General features: G+C 35.5%; 1 protein-coding gene and 1 pseudogene across 7 annotated transcripts; one reads left to right on the forward strand and one right to left on the reverse strand.

Annotated features, from left to right (window-relative positions):
- LOC124889730 overlaps positions 1 to 12,552 on the forward strand; it is a 30,077-nt pseudogene extending 17,525 nt beyond the window's left edge.
- Positions 3,664 to 18,014, reverse strand: LOC107850419 (putative late blight resistance protein homolog R1B-23). Of its 7 annotated transcripts, none has more exons than XM_016694923.2 (8): positions 17,683 to 18,014; positions 11,137 to 11,240; positions 6,990 to 9,623; positions 5,736 to 6,886; positions 5,430 to 5,503; positions 4,484 to 4,562; positions 4,315 to 4,383; positions 3,731 to 4,212 (listed from the first exon to the last, which is right to left on the reverse strand). In XM_016694923.2, the coding sequence occupies exons 3-4, from the start codon at positions 9,560 to 9,562 to the stop codon at positions 5,758 to 5,760; spliced, it is 3,702 nt and encodes a 1,233-aa protein (XP_016550409.1). In that variant the 5' UTR covers positions 9,563 to 9,623; positions 11,137 to 11,240; positions 17,683 to 18,014; the 3' UTR covers positions 3,731 to 4,212; positions 4,315 to 4,383; positions 4,484 to 4,562; positions 5,430 to 5,503; positions 5,736 to 5,757. The 7 variants fall into 7 exon arrangements, with proteins under 7 accessions (XP_016550414.1, XP_016550409.1, XP_047256929.1 ...); XM_047400973.1 differs by having other exon boundaries at positions 9,738 to 11,240; XM_016694924.2 differs by lacking the exon at positions 11,137 to 11,240.
- Between the last annotated feature and the right edge of the window lie 2,036 nt (positions 18,015 to 20,050).

Here is a 20,050-nt window from a genome sequence, read left to right on the forward strand (position 1 = left end):
AGTCAAAAGATTTAAACATCACATGAGAGAGTTTTTGTATTGAATATCATATGAACTTATGCAAAACACTATCTTTTTAATACTTTAACATATGGCGGTCAATTATTACATAAAACACATGCAATTCTTCATTAAGAAATAATAGCATTCAGAATAACAATCACCTCTTTGAAAAATATGTAAAACAACCATGCATAATATTTAAGAGGCATTTAAAACTCAAGAATTATCTTCTTTTTTTTGTAAAACAACCCCAATATTAGTTATACATAAATCTCATGATCAAAAAGTGCTTATAATTCATGCTCCCAAACCCATTTCATAATTCGTAACATGTTAGGACCATAATTTCATCATGGTAGGGGGAGGAATTCACAAATCATACTCATAGATCACTTTTCAAAACTCATACCATATATGTACATGATTATAATTCAAGTTCATAGAAAAACCCCTATTAATTTCATAATTTCATCAAAATGAGTTCATGATGCATGCTCTTCAAACGGTTTCCAAAAACCCTTTACATATACATAATTATACATCTTTAAAACTTGTTAAAATGATAAACTTACGCCCATGAGATTTAGGATAGTCCCACATATATTTTAACGGAGAAAAATTGAAGAGAACATAGAGAAATTTGCCCTTGAAGATTAAAATCCTCAAACCCTAGGTAGTTTCTCCTCTCTTTCTTATGGAGTGATATTTAGGGATTTACAGAGGTGATATAACATTTTTAGGACCCTTTATTCATCCAGAAAGGATTAGGAATAGTTTGGGATGTAAAAAGACCCATTTGCCCTTAAAATAACTCAAAATGGAACACTTTTTGATGCTTGGGAAAGGCTTGGCAGCGCAAGGCCAAAGCAAACCTTAGAGTTTGCGGCACAAGGCCAAAGCGGACTTGAGACAGTGTCTCACTAAAATACTCATAACTTTTGATTCAGAACTTAGATAGATGAGCGATATGTTGCGTTGGAAACAGGACTCAAAGAGCTTTAATTTGTTATATAATGGGCCATATAAATCCTTATATTCTAGAAGTAATGTTCGTTGAAAGTTGACCCAAGAAAAATCGTCAACTAAAACTCAACCGGTAAGAAAGTGCTCAACTTAACTTTAAGCTGGGAGATTTTTATGACGCATACTCGTCTCCAAAGATGTTCTCACACTAAATCATTGTTATTCACACTTATTTATACCTCGAAACCATTGAATTTGGGTCTGTATACGTAGAAAAGACGGGTCAAACCTTAGCCCGAAAAAGCGGAGTGTTACATTAACATGTTTTGACTGAAAGGGCTATGAATACATGACATGATATGATATGGCTTGCAAGTATAGGTATGATGATACCTATCATGGAATGTCCTTAACATGAAATCAATGAATGTTCTTAAGCATGAAGCATGATTTTAAAAAACTAAACCCGGGCTAAAGAAAGCTAAATAGTTATCCGAAGAAGGCATGAGTTTAGATAACTCATTGCTGTAAATCGTGTTTTACCGATGCGGGATTTTGATATATTATCCGGCAAGGGGATAATATCCCGGCCTAGACAGTTAAGTCCAGTAGAGGCTTCGTAGACGAGATTTGGTTATTGTATTATCATAACTTTATTGACATAGTTTGATTATAAGATTTCCTTGAACTTAATTACATCTTCCTTATTTCAGTTTCGTATGAATTATGCTTATGATTGTATGCTAAGGGGTCTCTCGAGCCTGTATGGTTCGGAATACCTGTCTTGGCCAAGACCTTGGTTAGGATCATGCACATATTTACTTCTTTGACGTAATTACCATGAAAGCATTCCTATACCAAATCTAGGGAGTAGTAATAATTAGCTACTCACGTAAAGTATAGAGATATCTCAAAATATTGAAAGAGTGATAATATATTTATATATACTGGTTACTTTTAAGAAGAGAGGAATGTATGCGTATTGACAAGAAACATCTGAATTTGTATCTATATAGGTAAGAAGACAGCATTGGTGGGTAGTAAGAGGGCCAACTATTTTGAAACGGAGGGAGTATATAATACTCCATATATATTTTGATCTTCCAACTCCTAACTATAATTCAGTAATCAGAGAATATATTTGGCTATGATTACAGTTGGCCCAGTGGGAGGGGATTTTGTAACTGTTTGGGATGAAAAGGGACAAGACAAGGTTGCTGGGATTTATGTCTTCTATGGGAAAAAAAGAGTTCATAATTCACTTCAATTCTTGCAGTATAAGGATGGCAACTTAGTTCTATCAAAAAGGAAAAAAAAAAAAAAGGTGTTGATCAGTGGCGAAGCCACAGCCAACGAAGGGTGGTCAGATGAACACCGTTCGTTGGAAAAAATTTTCGAGTATATAGGTTAAATATAGATATTTATGGTTATATACATGTTGTTGCACACTCGTGACAAGCTAGAGAAGCATAGTCCGGTGGTCAAGAGTGTGCATTTCCGCATCAACAACTCGAGTTCGAACCTTGGCAGGTGTAGAAATGCTTTATTTTCTTTGTTTCTGATAATGTTTGTGCAGTTACGTTTGATTATTCATCAGAAGTTCTTACTTCAATAAGTGGTTCGCGCAAAAGTTTCAAGTGTCCAAGAGCAGCTGGAGTTAAGTTAAACTGGCTGCAATCATCAGTTTTGACATATATAAAATTTGGTACCAACAAGGGTTCCTAGGGACCACTTGGGACTACTGATGGCCAAGACCACCCCTTTTACTCCCTTAACTTGGTGAATCTGAACTCACAATCTTCGAGTTGAAGTGAGGAATGCTTATGGCTAATAATACGTATTTTACTCCATGCTTAGTAGGTATTATGTTTGCACAATTAATAGATCTATTGATCGATTGTTGCATACTACGGTTAATTTTTTGTCTTTTATCGAGAAAAAGTTAGAGCTTTTTTCACTAAATGCCTTGTATTATATCCGCATCGAGGCCATCCTCAAGATCGTTTAATTTAACCCAATTGGTTTCATTAACATTTATAATTTGGTAACTCGACTAATCTTTTCTTTTAATGAAATCTACATGGTTTTTGTTTTAACAAAAAAAGGTTATCTTAGAATTGGCTATTTCACTTCTATTAGCCAACAAGAATGAGTCAGTTATGTAATTTTAAAAGTATAAAGAAGACCCTTGATAGGAAGGTGTGGAGGACGCTTATTAGGGTAGAGGGTTAGGGGGTCGGAGCGCGGCGGTAGTAATAGGGGAGTACTCCTTTGGGTCTGGAGTTTCTAGTTCGTAGAGTTGTGGCGGTAGTTTTTGGGGCTAGTGGTGTTGGCTTTATTTTTTGTGTTTGTTGTACTGTTAGTTTATTTTGTGTACCATACTAGTTTATATGCGCTTACTTTTTGTATTGATTATACTGTTATTGGTCCTAAGTCGAGGGTCTATCGGAAACAGCCTCTCTACTTCTCTTGAGGTAGTGGTATGGTCTGCGTACACTCTACCCTCCCCAGACCCCACTAGGTGAAAATACACTGAATATGTTATTGTTGTAAAGAAGACACTTTTTGAATTGATGATGTATTTTGCTCTAAATTGTACATTGTGTATGTATTTTTGGTCCTTTTACTTATTACAAAAAGACTAGTAAAATGTTTAAGCTACATCTGTAAGTTCCTTTTAACAGTTAGATTTCTTTATTTTGGTAACAACTATGAATATCACCATCTATAGCATAAACGAATACTACAAACTAAAGACAGCTAGTTCCAAGAAATCACCTTCTAGGAAGGGCGTTTATGAAAACCAGGCCCTGATCATACTAATTACACAGTACTTGTAGCAATATACCACTACCTCTACGTATCCTTCTAGACATTTTCAGCGATCTAATTGTCTCTACCAAATCCGTCTTTATCTGTGTTACTATACTGTCTCTTTACTACATGTATTCCTCTTATCAATTTTCAATTCCTGGCTTTCCAGATTTGTTATATCATGGCACTCCAAATGGCATCGCAGCTGCCACCTTCGTCTTGAATTGTGGCCAGTGCTTCCTCTTGATGCTGCTCATTACCATCTGGACATTCTCAGACTGTATATTTAACCCGCCCCAGATCATAAGAGTTTCTCTAACTTCTCGAACCCATAGGCAATCAGTGAATAAATGTTATGCATTTTCTAACGCCTGAGTTGCACATAGAAGGCAGTGTACAACCACATGATGACTCTATGCTTAGGCTGCACAGCTGCACTCCAAACAACAACAACAACAACATCAACATCATACCTAGTAAAATCCCACAAGTGAGGTCTAGGTCTGGGGAGGGTAAAGTGTACGCAGACCTTACCACTACCTCAAAGAGATAGAGAGGTTGTTTCCGGAAGACCCTCGGCTCAAGTGTAGCAAATCCAGGCACCTGCACTCCAAATAAGTTCAGCAATATCATTGCTAAAAATGTTGTTTTTATCAAGACATAAAAAGAGTTTAGTTGATTGCATTATTGGACATAAATATACCTGTGTTCTTGCAGAATATAAGCTTCTTGCAAAGACACCAGAAGGTGTGACATCTTCCTCTAATCCATATACATATCAACTGCCATAATGATGCAAATACTATTAACGTTAAGTAGTAAAAGCCTTCGTAAAGACTAAAAAATAAATAAATTGAGGGAAAAGCTACAAATACCCCCATACTATATGACGACAACAACAACATACCTAATATATTACCACACAATGGGGGGTCTGGGGAGGGTAAAGTGCACTCAGTCTGTAGCACTACCTCAAACCCCCATACAATATGATTTAAGAGCAAATAAACCCTCCATTAAAAAATGCATATATGTATCCCTGTTGTTACACAAATGACTCAGATATTCCCTTTCCGTGCAACATTGAAGGATATATTTGAACACTCAAATTTTCCGCCTTTTTCTCCGACATGCTGTTCTCAAACATATTATTCCTTTATAAACATATAAAGAAAACCTTCTAAGAAACTACCTGGAACACCCTCCAGGTAAATGTGTGATTAACATTGTTTAGTATGTAGGAAACGAATGAGAAAGAAGGGAAGTAAACAGAGAAAGAAAAATAGAAAATGAGATAATCCTAATAAGAGAAGTTGCTTTCTTCTCTCATATAACTACTTTTTTGATAATTAACGTAGTGCTCGGACCAGTTTGCGCGCTAATTCCAGTGAGTACCTGCTATCTCCCACTAGCATAGATACCAGGTAACTCTGCCCGCCATCACCTAGTATTTTTTACTCTGCTAGGATTTGATCTGAGATATGGTTCTCATCCTAATTCAGTGGTCACTAAGTGATTTCTCTCCATCATTCTAGCTTGGACAGAGTTATTTGATACTATACTGGTGGAAGGTAGTAGGTACCTGTAGAATTAGTCAAGCTGCACATAAATAGAATTTCAAACCTCAGTGCTACTTCAAGGACTTTTACCTCTTTTTTGAAAAAAAAAAAAATTGTGGTGTCCAGGCCAGCTTTCACATACCTCAACTAAATCCACAGCACACCTGCCACCACCAACAACAAAAATCAGGTACCTTTGTCTACCAAGACTAAGACAAATGAGAAGAATCACCTAGTGTTTTTGTCTTTGCTGGAATTTGAACCTGAGACCTCGGGTTCTCAATCCACTTCATAGACCACTAGGCCACACCCTTGGGTGCAGGTTAGAGAAACAGGCGATAAATAATAGAGCTTTGAAATGAGACTTCTCGTAGTTGAAATTTTTGAGTTACGTACCTGAATGTGAATTCTGTTCTCTCTAGTGGATAAAGACCTCAAACTCGGAATTCTGATAATCTTCAACTTGTGTTTCCCTGATATCCCTCGCTGACTTGTCAACATTTTCGTTGCAATTTCTTACCTCAATGGACTTCAGAGAAGGGATGTCTTCGAAACAAGAAGGGATCTCCTTAAGAAATTTGCAATCTCTCAAAACCAAGCGCTCAAGGTTAGGGAAGGCATCATCCACGACAGTCCATTCTTCAAAGTGAACTTGTCCAGCATGTAATTTCAAGATTCTGAGCTCATGGAACTCACCATCACGCACTTCCCACTTACAACCTTCAAAGTAAATGTCTTTCAGTTTGAGCACTTGAAGGTTCTGAAGAGAAGCAATTTCTGATAAGTGTTGAGGATGCAGGTAAAAGTCCTTCAGTGTCAAGTTTTTGAGATTTGGAGCGGAGATGCGAAAGGGGATTGCTGGTGTGTAGCTGTTTTGAAGCTTCAGTATTTCAATCTGTGCTGGATAAGCTGTGTAGCTAACATGAATCTTCAGTGTTTCAATCCGTGCTGGAAAATTCAATACATAGTCCTGAAAGTGGTAAACACCCTTGACTTTGCATCTCAGTTCCCGAAGATTTGGTGTTTTTCTCAAAATAAATTCCGCTTCCTGGCAGGAAGAAAAATATGGAGTGGAAAGAGTTTTCAGATCATGAAGTTTTTTGGAGTTCTCAATTAAGTCTAGTGCAAATTCTCTGGCAAAGCTGCAATTGGAAATATGCAGATGTCTCAATTTATCCATCTTCCAGAGCGTAATGGGTAGTGACATTGTTTCTCCTAAAGTTTTTAATTTCAAAGTTTCAAGTTTCCAACAATCGGTTATGATTGAGAAGTCAGATGTTTCAGCAGCAAAGTACCTCAGGTAAACTAGATTAAAGGAGAATAAACTAATTCTAGTGGACTCCAAATCTAACACTTTTATAAACTTTAAGTTGTGGAAAATGTGGGAATCGTGGCCAATGGAAAGGCGGTTGTTATGCAAAATTATAGAGAAAACATGTGACAAGCACGAGCTCCAATTTCCAGGATCCCCTTCACCATCAATGCACAAGCGATGAGCTAGTTGCTTGTGACCAGAAAGGCGGGAAGAAGGATTGACATTTTGATCCCTGCAAATATATACAGAAATTAGTAAACTTATATGATTAAATGTCAATATAACTTGAACACTTAATATTTGAGCCAAAAGACTATCATCAATTGGCATATTACCATCTTAGCCACAGGATACGCATCTCTTCCTTTGCTCTCTCCTTGCAGAAATCATGCAATAGGTCATGAATGCGACATGCTTTGATCTTACCTTGAGGACTCCTCTTAGTTCCCATCACTAGATTTCTTCCAATAAGATTTTCCAAATAGCCTTCTGCTATATCCTCCAAGCTCTTGCCTTCACAACTTCTAATAAATCCTTCCGAGATCCACAACCATGTTAACTTTGAAACATCAATAACATTGTCCTCTAAAAATGCTCCAAAGTAAAGAAAACAAGATCTCAGATGATAGGGTAAAATCTGATAACTTTGTTCTATAACGGACCTAGAGTCTTTTTGAATGTGGGGACCTAAATTGTTGGCCAATTGTTCCCAACATTCTACTTTCTTCTCCATCTCAGCTAGAATACCAGCCACCAAAGCAACTGAAAGAGGCAATTGACCACACTTCATTGCTATTTGTTGCCCGATATTGTTTAGCAGCAGAGGGCAGCTTTCTTCACCAAACACTTTTTTTCTCAGTAACTCCCAACTTTCGTCATTGTTAAACATACGAAGCGGATGGGGATCACTTTGAAATCTGGCGTATGTGGCAACTTCATGATTTCTTGTTGTTAGAATAACTCGACTTCCATTATTTACATCTTGGAAACAACCTATTAGGTCATCCCACACACTAGTTTCCCACACATCATCAAGAAGGATCAGATATCTTTTGGAAAATAAAGTTTTGCGAAGCTGATCAGCTAATTCATCAGCTTGTTTTTCTCTACAGCCAGAGTCCACATTGACAGCATCACGTAAAATTGCAACTAGCAAGTCCTTACGTGAATATACTTGAGACACACAACACTGTGCACGAATGTCAAAGTGAGAAGTGATTAACCTGTCATAGTAGAGTCTGTAGGCCAAAGTCGTCTTGCCTAGACCAGGCATACCAACAACCGAGATAACATCTCGTCCTTTGGTGCCTTTTATTAGTTGATCCCTTAAATTTTCTATGACATCCTCAAAACCAACAATTTCTTCATTCATCATTGGAAACCTTGCCAAATTTGACGTCTGAGCTGGGACAGTGTTCAATGCATCCAAATCCATTTTCTTTTCACGAATTACAGCTACCTCTGCTCTGATAACCGTAATCTCCTCCATGATATGCAAGATCCATTGCTTGAGGCACCAGACAGGAGCTTCCTCGTTTATACAAGCATCAACTATGTATTCTACTTCACGTGCTTTGCCAATCAATTGTGTCACACAATGTTGAATTTTGTCGAGGTCATTGTGTCGCTCTTCTGAAACAGCCTCTAGAAAAGGTTGCAAGCTCTCAAATTCCTTCTGAATTAATTGAAGTTCGTCCATGAAAGAAGCTAGTGAATCTGAATGGCAGCTTTGGAACTCCTTCAGGTTGTTTAAAAGGCAATCAACATAGCCTAGTCCATGAATCCTTGGCAAATTAGATTGAAACGCCTTCCGAATAGTGACGTAGATCGCTATGCTTAGACGTTGAATTTTGCCCAAAAAATCAAGAACTTGTGCTAGGTGCACTTCTCCCAGTGTCATGTTTTCCTTCTCCTCATCTTCATACAACGAATAAACCAGAAGTCCAACATCAATAATCGCAATCTCTATATCTCGAAGAAGAAATTCAAGATCTTCTGTTGGCACACGGAAGATATTGGATCTCAAAAAGTTGAGCATCTTTTGAAGGGTTTCCAACTGATCCCTCAAAGCAACTCTCTGAGTAGAGTTGCTATTAGCATGCACCTCCACCAAATTGTGTAGGATAGTCTCCAAAAAGCTCCCTTCACTGTCAATTGCATGCTCATTTTGGATGTTGGTATACCATCCTGATTGTACAGTAGACTTTAAAGATTGAATGACATCAACATAGATCTTGCGAATGCATGGTCGAATGGGCTTAATCCTCATTCGCAAGAAATCAGAAAGCATAACATTCATTTGCTCTGGAGTAAAGTCTGGTAGATACAACCAGATAAGTGTTGATGCGTGGCCAGACACAGCTAAAACATGAAGAAAGAAATTAACATGATGTTGGCTCTGAAGCTCTATGAACCTCTCTGAAACAAAGCAGACAAAATTTTGCAGCGATTTCAATTCCTTTGAAACTCCTTCTATTTGTTCCAATACTGTTTTGGGAACATAAAGTGGTGAATATGGATCATGAATCTTCTTTAGACCACCAATATTCTCTAGCACATATGGGAGGATATCCCCAACAAACTTGGCTGGAAGTGGTAATGATATTTTAGGAAAGGAGTATTTGGCTCTAATTTCCCTCTTGATCAACAAAATCTTATTTTGCAGCTCAGTGGCAAAGAGATCGAAGGGCTCAGTTAGGTACAATGAAGAAAGGTTAAATGCATCATCTTTAAAAAGAGTTTGGATTTTCGGAGTGACATCTCGCATGTTAGGTTCATCTGTGAAGCTCTGCAAGCTGATGAAAATATCGTGGAATCCCCGTTCCAATGTAAAAAGCTGGACTTCATCTATCAAAATTTTAGGGGAGGTTATAACATCAAAAATTTGTTGCAAACGCTCCCAAGACATCCCGGCCCTCTTCTCTCAAAAGTTGGAGACTAATAGAATCCGTGATGAACTTGAACTGCCTCTGCAAAGAGGAAGGAGAGAGCAACTCAGATGTTTGATATTAAGCCATTACATAAAAAAACAATATTTTATTGACTGTACAACACACTAGCTGCTCAAGTGGAGGGCCACATACATAGGCTTAAAGTCGATTGAATTGGCAAGTTTGTTCTAGTCATTAGTCCGTAGCTGTTTAAATGTAGTGCTAGTTGGACATATGAATCTCTCATGTTTAAATGTGCAATTGAATGGAAGTCGATCTTATTTCAACATGTAAGCAAGATATAAATACAATACATTAGGTGCTAACATAGTAAACAAAATAAAGAGGGATTCCATAACATTCTGATTGACTTCCATAAGCTGACACCATAAGGAGTAGTGACTTCCTTTGTCATCCAGTTATCATCTTCCTCATATTTGTTCTTGATGACATTACCCCATAGGTTCTGATTTTCATTAGCATACTTCCAAATCCGTTTCATTCTGAGAGCTTTACTTTGGTTCTTCAAGTTCTTGATCCCCAAACCACCAGTTCTCTTCTCAATGGTCATTGCCTTCCATTTGACTAAATGGTAGCCCTTCTTTTCTTTGTTCCCTTGCCATAGAAATTTCCTCCTGATGCTATCCAATCTATTGATGATTCCTGTTGGTACAGGAAATAAGGACATCATATATGTTGGAAGTGCATCAAGCACAGAATTAATCAGAGTCATCACCCACAGAAAGATATTGGGATTTCCATCTTGCTAACTTCTTCTCACATTTCTCAATCACCCCATTCCAAATTTCCTTAGACTTGGACTTTGCTCCCAGAGGCAAACCAAGGTAAATGGCAGGCAGATTACCCACTTCACCCCCTAAATTCCTACAAATCTGCTAGCTAATTAAACCTATGTACATCACAAAGAATGATGTCTATATTATATTTTGTGACGCTCCCCCTCAAGTTGGAGCACAGATATTAATCACGCCCAACTTGTTACAAAGGTAATCGACTCGAGTCCCATTCATGAGAAAAGGATTTTGATTTCACAAAATAAAAGATAAAATGGATCTAAGACATGAGAAATGACATAACTTCAATATTATAGTCCTTTTGTCTCCTTTTTAGCTTATCCTCTTGATCAATATGTGTTGCTTCATGTTTTGGGTCAAACAAAGAGAAACTAAGAATTCAAGCGGTTGTGTTCAGATTTTTGGTAGACAGTAGCTTTGATTTGTAAGGAGAGTTGGAGGAAGGCCTTGAATGACATTTCTCTTCTTTCTTTTTTTTTTTTTTTTTTTTTTGAGGGGAAGAACTAGACAGCTTGAAAGAAGAAGTTGGGTAATTGGGGAAGGCGACCTAGAAGATATTTAAAAATTTAGAATAGCTTTATAGCTCGATTTTATAATTTTGGACTTTTTAGCCGAATCCAAGCACCCGTATCCATACTTGGACCCGTACCCCTGAGTCTTAAAATCTAGATTTTTTTGAATCCGACCCTCGGATTGCATCCGCGTTGGATACCTGCAGCCGATTCCGAGCAACTTACGTTTGAAGAGGAGACAAAATATGCTTTTCTTGAATCAACAAGAGTACTATCTGGAATGAATGCTTTAAGGGATTCTCGATGCTAAGAGAACTCTGCAAACTTATCTGCCAAAATAAAATTTTCCCAACTCAAATCTCCAAAACATCAATATAAGAGAAGCCAGAAAACACAACCATATACTCGAAATGCTTTTCTTTAAGGTTACAATAAAGAACTTAAGAATAACCAAGATTTGGAAGGTCCCTAACAACATTATATTCCAAGAAATTAGCAATCAACTCACCCAACAAAATAATTGTAGCCGAGAGTCAAGTACAATAAAGCAGTTAGGAGGGAGAACAAAAGAACCAGCAGCTAAGAACAAGCATCCACAAAACAATATTAATTGGATATCGGGCAGAAGTTAGCAGTAGCAGAGGCACCAAACAAAAAAACAGATCTGAAATGCGGAAGCTACTGCAAAAATAAATGAACCTGGAAGTGACGAAAAGCCCTCAAAACAGTTTTTCAACACCAGATAAAATTTGGGGTACACCCAAATTGACGATCCAACGCCGGAAATCTAACCCCTCAAAGAGTCTTCCGGAGCATGCGCCTCCACCCACCGATGCGTGACGGACAAGCGAGAGGTTTATGTGGCGCGTGAAGTCCACTCACTTCACAACCAGGCCGGTATATACATGAAATTTATAAGACTTTAGTAGTTAACACGACTTGTTTTGTACCTTCGAGGTTCCTTCCTAGTATAAGGGAAAAAGAACAGAGCATGTTATGGACTCTAACGCTGACTGCAATGTTAGCTTTTCTTTACCTTGCATAGGACACTGATGCCAAATTCTATCTTCTTTAAGGGTGTCTTTTTTTGGTATGGAGGAAAACATTTTACAAATATGTTACCTTTCCAATCGACCAAAGCATGAATAAAGTATCTAATTAGTCAATTATTGACGATTGGCATCCATGGACGATTGATGGACAAGTTGCAGGTATAGTTCTTCCGATTTACTTCCCTGGATTGTCGTTCAAATTGGACAACACGATACAATTGTCATGAATTTCTAAATTATAGAGCTTTGATCTGCAGTTACCCAAGGACCTTTCTCGAATCATATGACTTATGCAACAGTAAAGGCCAGAATTTTGTACACTCATATATTTTTTTTAATAGTAATTATCTTCATTGTTAAACTCAAAAAGTAATATTGTCTTGTGATCATATTTCTCAAAATGGTTTTGTTCTTTTTTTTGGTCAATTAGGGAGGAGGGCACACAGCGCTGAAGTACAAACACGAGGAGAGCTTTCATATGTTTGAAAGATGGATAGCTCAACAACCTTTGGAATCTTTTGAATTAGTTTTACATTACTTCTTTGAATTAATTACCATGAAAATATTACTATACCTCTCTGGACTTTAGAAGCTCTAAAATCTCGGAGAAGTTGAATTGTCTATTCACACACATTGTCAATTGTAAGTAGCTACTCATGTATAGTAGAATAATGAAGTATCTCAAATAGTAGTAGAATAATGAAGTATCTCAAATAGTAGTATAGAGACATTGAAAAGTGACGATATGTTTATATTGGTTACTTTTAGGTAATTAAATGTGTGTTGGGCCTAGCAGCAAAGAGACACTCTTACATGGTGTAATACTATCCACTTTTGGTCAAGTCCGCACAGTTTTCTCCAAAAGGTTTCACACCATTAAGAGAATTCAACATCTTATTAGCATCCCAGTGTTTTCAGCTACCAATATGCGAATTTTGTTCGCGCACAATCTTCCCCTCAAACTAAATTCCACGTAACCTATCACCCCAATCCACAGGGCATCGAGATTCATGTGTATCACCCATATCGTATGAGTATTTTTATGGCAATCGAATCCCGCAACTAGCTTCTTGTGTACACATCTCCAATCGAGCCCCCCACTGCATCACTCCGCCACGTCCCTTATACTCATTTCACCAAATCTACACTCTATACCAATTGTTGGGCTCGATCAGTCCAAAGACACTCTTACATGGTGTTATAGTGTCCACTTTAGGCCAAGCCCACACGCTTTTTCCAAAAGGTTGCACACCATTAACAGAATCTTACACCTTATATGTAGTTTTTCAGTCTTTTTAGCTATCAATGTGGAACTTTTTTCGCACACCCAACCGTATGCTTGTGGTCCTAAGTCAACTAAAAATATTTGACATGGTTGTCTCACCCCTATTTTATCCCCTTCGCAAGCTTTTATTGAGCAAGAAAGAAAATGGTTTTTTCCAATTATAGTGACGGTAATGAAAAGGGGTTATTTTATTAATTTATTCAAAATCGTCACTTGAAATTGAGTTATGGTGTTCCAACTCACCTTTGTGAATCTCAAATCAAAAGTAAATAACTCTTTCTTTTACCTACGAAAACAAAAGAACGAGTAAGAAATTATATTGACTTGGGGAAGGTATGAGACATCTCCGAGCAAGGCCGGATGAAGGTCAGGCTTCTAAAACCAACTCTTTAGGCCCTAAGTTTGTAGGGCCCCTTTTTTAATAATATGTCGTGTTTTTTAAAAAGAAAAAGATGAAAAATATAGAAACAAAATATTTACTCTTTCCCTCTTAAATAGTTGATGCATTTCACTATTTGAGAGTTAATTTGATTGATTTTTGAAGCTAAATTGGATTAATTGAATTCAATATATTAAAATCAAATGTTAGATATTCATAAACTGTACAAAAAGTATTGTGAGTTGAAATGTCTATCATATTAATATGATGAAAAAAATACATCTTGAAAATATTGGCCAAAGTATATACAATCTAACTCTCGATAAACAAAACATGATTAGTAGGTCGGCATAAAGTGAGTATAATAAAATAGAAGACTTTCGAAATTATGAATGATATTGTTGTTGAAAAAACTATATCTTGACATTAAAGAGTGTCTTTAGGCCTCCAAATTTGTTGAGTGACCCTACCCCTGAGTCCCGTGATTCTAGTACGGTCGTTTTTATCGACTTATGCTCAACTTAATCTAATTTTGGATAAATTGTGTTACAAGTCATGATTTGCTCACTCTTTTAATTGTTGAACTTTTATTGGTCACAACTTAGATGCATAACCGCATTATTTGTCTCGACATGCACTGGCTTAGAAGCATATCTGCTTTCTTTGCCCGAGGGGATCGCCCCTAATAATCTTTGCCTACACGTCTTGTTTTGAATTAATGAAATTGGATTATTGAATAAATTCGCCAAAGTGTGTAACCGCATCCTAAGATTCCCTTGAAGCGTCTCAAAAGAGATGCATAACTGCATTCTTAATCGAAATGAAATTTAATTATTTCTATACTCATCTAACAGTAAAAGCTTCGATATATCCTATCATTTGCCTACCCATCCAAAATTAAACATTATCAGCCTATTTTTTATTAGATTGGATCTTCCCAAATACACAATTAATCTGTTTACACCCAATTCGCCCAGGTCAACAATTGAACATTTTTAAGAGTGTCGCATCGGAAAAGGAAGGCAATCTGTCTCCTTATATGGACTTAGTCAATCCTCTCTCGTGAGTTAACTTCTAAGGTATGAGTTAGGTCTAAGACCTAATTTTACATGGTATAAGAGTCGGACTCTATGTTTTGACACGGCACATTCAAGGTGAGGTGCCTTATTGTTTGCTTTTTGCGAATGATGTAATCTTGATTGGTGAGACACGTAATGGAGTTAATGCTAAATTGGAGGTTTGGAGGCAAACCCTTGAATCTAAAGGGTTTAGGTTTAGTAGGTCCAAGACGGAATATTTGGAGTGTAAGTTCGGCGAGGTGTCTCATAATTCTGATGTGGTTGTTAAGCTTGACACCTATTCTATCAGTAAAAGAGATAATTTCAAGTATCTGGGGTCTATAATTCAGGAAAATGGAGAAATTGACGAAAATGTCACTCATCCAATTGAGGTAAGGTGGATGAAAATGGAGGCTCGCCTCCGATATCTTGTGTGACAAAAAATACCTCCTAAACTTAAAGAAAAGTTCTACAGAGTGGTGGTTAGACCGGCTTTGTTGTATGGGGTGGAGTGTTGGCCTGTTAAGAAGGCTCACATCCAGAAGATGAAGGCGGCGGAGATGAGAATGCTTCGGTGGATGTATGGGTGTACTAGTTAAGATAGGATTAAAAATGAGGTTATTTGAGATAAGATGGAAGTGACTTCAGTGGAAGTCAAGGTGAGGGAAGCGAGGTTGAGATGGTTCGGTCATATGAGGAGGAGGAGCACGGATGCCCTAGTGCAAAGATGTGAGAGGTTGGGTCGGGGTGGTTTCAAGCGGGGTAGGGGTAGACTGAGAAAATATTAGAGGGGGGTGATCAAACATGACATGGAGCAGCTCCAGCTTACCGAGAACATGACCCTGGATAGAAAGTTGTGGAGGAGGCAGATTAGGGTAGAAGGTTAGTTTGAGTTTAAGAGGTTGTATCTTTTGGTGTGTTACTTGGAGTATCTTGTTTATGGTATTGTTGGATATGTTACTTTCTATTGTATCTTGTTCTTTTACTATTACTTATCTAGATTGTTTTATTTTGAGTCGGAATTCTATCGAAAACAGCCTTTCTATCTAATATTTGAGGTAGTGGTATGGACTGCGTACACTTCCCCTCCTCAGACCCCACTTGGTGGGATATACTGGGTATGTTGTTGAAGAGTCAAACTCATCTTAATTCTTTGTTCACCAATATTGGACCCCTATATTATATTGTTCATCCTCGGGTTGACTACATAAATGACATTCATAATGGGTGGCTTTGTTTTTTTTGGCCCCCATAAGAAAAGTCCTACAAAACTAGCATTCCTTCTTTTACATGTATAGAACAATTACCTATTTGCCCCTCTATACCTCAAATATTTTTAAATAACTATTCATGTTTATTTATCTTTCAACTTCTATTTTGTTTCTTTTTTATTTTTGCTTTGATTTTTATGTTTTTCTTTTATTTTAGTTTTCTCTAGTTTTTCTCAACCTCTACTTTTTTTCCTTTTCTCCTCTCAGCTTCTATTTTTTTATATTTTTTTCCTTTATATTTTCTTTGGTTTATATTTTTCTTTTTTAAAAAAAAATTCTCAACTTTATTTTTATTTTGGCTTTTCTTTCTTCGTTTCTTTTTTTCTCAACCTTTTTTTCCTTTTCTCATCTCAACTCCTATTTTTTTTTCTCTTTTTCATTCTCTGATTTTTCTTTTTTTAAAAAAAAAATATTTTTTTTTCCTCAACTTTATTATTTCTCTTTTCTTTTATGTTCTTTTCTTCAATTCCTTCCAAACAACAAGTTACGTCAAATGGGCAAGAGTTGACACTACATTATTATGTTTTTAGTTATGAGATGTGAGGTAAGACTTAACCCAATGAACACCTCACAGATAAAAGCTGACACTACAAATGACTTTTGTCCTAGAGGCAAGTCACATTCTAAGGACTTATAAACAATAAGTTACACTCCATGGGCAAGAGTTGACACTATCACATTGTGTCTTGATGGCAAGACATAGCCAAGAACTTTCAAACAACAAGTCACGCCCAATCGGCAGGAGTTGAAACTACCACATTGTATCTTAATTTATGAGATGCTCTATAACTCTTGTCTCGAAGAAAAGACTTAGACCAAGGACTTTCAAACAACAAGTTACGCTCCATGGGCAAGAATTGACGTTGCCATATTGTGTCTTGATTTATAAGATATTCTATAAATCTTGCTTTAGAGGCAAGACTTTGCCCAAAAACTTCAAACAACAAGTTATGTTCCATGAGCAAGAGTCAACACTACCACATTGTGTTTTAATTTATAAAATATTCTATAACTTTTGTCTTAAATGCAAAATTTAACCCAAAAACTTTCAAACAACAATTAAAAAATAAATATTGAGAGGGAAAAACAAAGTTAAAAAAAAAAAGAAAAAAAGGAAGAATAGAAAACAAAAATGAGAAGGAAAAAATAAAAATACAGAATGAGAGAAATTTTAAAAATGAGAAAAAAAAAATTGAGATAAATGAATTAAAGAAAAAGAGAAATGAAATTAAATAATGTTTAAGGAAAAAAGGAAAAATAAAAAAATAAAGATTAAGATAAATGAATTAAAATGAGATAAAAAAGAGAACAAAAATATAAAATCAATGAAAAATATGAATTAAAAATAAAAGTTAAGAGATAAATGAGCATATAAAGTTTAAAAATATCCGCCTTTTACGACCTTTGTCATGGGATAAAAAAGCAAAGCCATATTATGTAATTTCCTGTTCATCCTCGAGACAGTTAATAGTCTCACATCAGAAAAAAAAATGGACAATTGATCTAGAATTTGGACAATCCTCCTTTGTAAGCTAATTTTTTGAATTAGGTTAGAGCGAAGATCTATTTCTTTTTACAAATTGCTTGAGCTTTATTTATTATTATTTAAAAGAAACAAACAGATGGTCCATTAAAACAAACCAACTAATGAAAATTAAATCAATCAACCAACAAAATCATAATTGGACAGGCAAACAAAAATGGAGAGAGAATAGAAGAGTTGGACCTCAAAGACTTGTTTAATTTTGGCTAAAAACAGAGAGCTCCAAAACTCTGTTTGAAAACGCGTACAGAGACCTGTACATCCACAAGTGCCATATACAAAAGAGCCGCCAACTCCAATACGACCGGTATGTGTGGTGTGCTGTGAGTGTGAGTTGGTTAGCAAGACTAGAGGAGAATTGCGTGTGTGAGTTACTTGGTGAGAGAGCAAAAAATGAGTGGACACTGTGTCTTATGCACAGAAAAAAAGTGAGTGTATTTGTGTTTGTGTGAGAAAAGAATCCAAAGATATGAGTGATTGCAGGTCAATCATTGTGTTTGTGTAGCACCTGTGTCGGAAAATATATATTTGAGTCCGATTAATTTCAATTCAATTAATTCAAAGTAGGACTATTCAAGAAAATCACTCTATCAAAAAAAAATTCATAAATCCAAAATTCTTTGATGGTGTTTAAAGAGTTCATTACTCTGCTATGTTTTGTTTTATTTGACCATATTAAAATATTTTTCGCATTTTAATTTATGTGAGGTAGTTTATTTGTTACTCTACTATGTTTTGTTTTATTTGATCGTATTAAAAATATTATTTTTATTTTAATTTATATTTATGTAAGGTAGCTTAATTTGATATCGAGATAAGACTTTTGAATTTTATAGTTTAAAATACTTTCTCTGTTTAAAATAGTTGGCTCTTATTTTAAAAATATTTATTTTAATTTAATTGTCTATTTTATGAAATTAAAAGAATATTTTTATATTCTTTCTATTATAAAATAAAGACAAAATATCAATACAAACTTAAAGAAAAGGTCCAACTTTAGAGAATTTTAGTAGTACTTTTATTTACTATTTTGATATATCTATAATCTATAATCTATAATATATAATCTATAATTTATATCTATAATATATAATCTATATCTATAATCTATATCTATAATATATTAAAAGTGTGAAGACCCTTAGAAAAATGATTTGAACTTTTTGCCCTTCATTAAAAGTTTCCGCAATAGATAAAATCATCTTTTTACATCATTAATTTATTATATAATTATATTTATAATATTAATTCCTGAGATATCTAAAACTAAGGATTCCTAAAATATATGATAAAATAATACTCCATATTTTTCATATTTCACGTAAACAATTATGATCCGAAAAGAAAAAAAAAAACATAAAAACTATGCTAAATAATTTGTTTAGTTAAACACGTAATATGTTACCTTAAATAAGTTAATAGCATAATTAATTGTACTTTTTCTAAAAGAAAAATAACATTTTTCCATATTTAAAAAATCTTTTTCTTAGAAGAAAAGAATTTGAACTTCTATAAATTGATTATTATTCCTTTCACATGAATATAGAGATATTATTCTCCCAATATTATAGTTTTCTTTATATCAGTTATATGTAGTTTTAATTTATTACAAATTATGTTTTTAGAATTTCTCTGTGTTATCATTGTTCAAGATTTCTTTGTCATATTTGTTCAAAATAGTATAATCTGATTCTGATCCAGAAGTATATAACAAACCATAAACCTTATCATGTAATTCCTCTTCAAGTCCTAAAGACTTTAGCTTTTGAAGCACAATTTGGAGTAATATGACCAAATCTACCATATTTGTAGCATTTAATATCAACAAGATCTCATTTAGACCTATTTTTCACAAATCGAGTAGACTTACGGTGAGCTTTCCTAGTTTCATACTCTTCTTTGGATCTATATATAGATCTCTTTTTCCTATAAGGTTGTTTTGGTTAGAATATCTATGGTATCTAGGTTGCTTTCTCCTAGAAGAAGAGGTTGGTTCAGGTACTCCGAACTGAGTACAAAAATCTCGTAATTGAGATCATTTCTTAAGCTTATCCATCTTAAGTTGTCTAGACAATTTTAACTCATTACACAAGTTTAATCCTTCTTGTGTACAAACACCTATTAATTTTTCATAGTTATAATTTTCCCAAGGGACTTCACCGAAGGGTCCTCTAAGGATTTTTCTAACTCTTTCCGTAAATAAGGGAGGAAGACTATCTATAAACTTAGTCTTCCAGTGAGCAAGCCTATTTTCGGGTAGTTCCATAACCCTACTCATAAAGATGTCTTTATACCACCTAAATTCACCTAGAGTCTTACATCGAAGATCATTTAGGAGAGTACGGACAGTCTCATACTGACTGGTAAATCTACCATTGAAATGTTCTAAAATCGTAAGAACAAGGGTATAAACAACATTTTCTCTGTTTTCAACTAGGGTCATACCTAAGTTATCAACTCCGGGCTGAGTAGCTCTAGCGTTAACAATAGAAGTTTTTTTCTTAATAGTTAAAAAAATGTCCCACCATCCACGAAGTTGTCCAGTAAAACC

Source organism: Capsicum annuum, chromosome 12 (genome assembly GCF_002878395.1).
Source record: "Capsicum annuum cultivar UCD-10X-F1 chromosome 12, UCD10Xv1.1, whole genome shotgun sequence".
In the NCBI taxonomy this organism is placed as follows: Eukaryota; Viridiplantae; Streptophyta; class Magnoliopsida; order Solanales; family Solanaceae; genus Capsicum; species Capsicum annuum.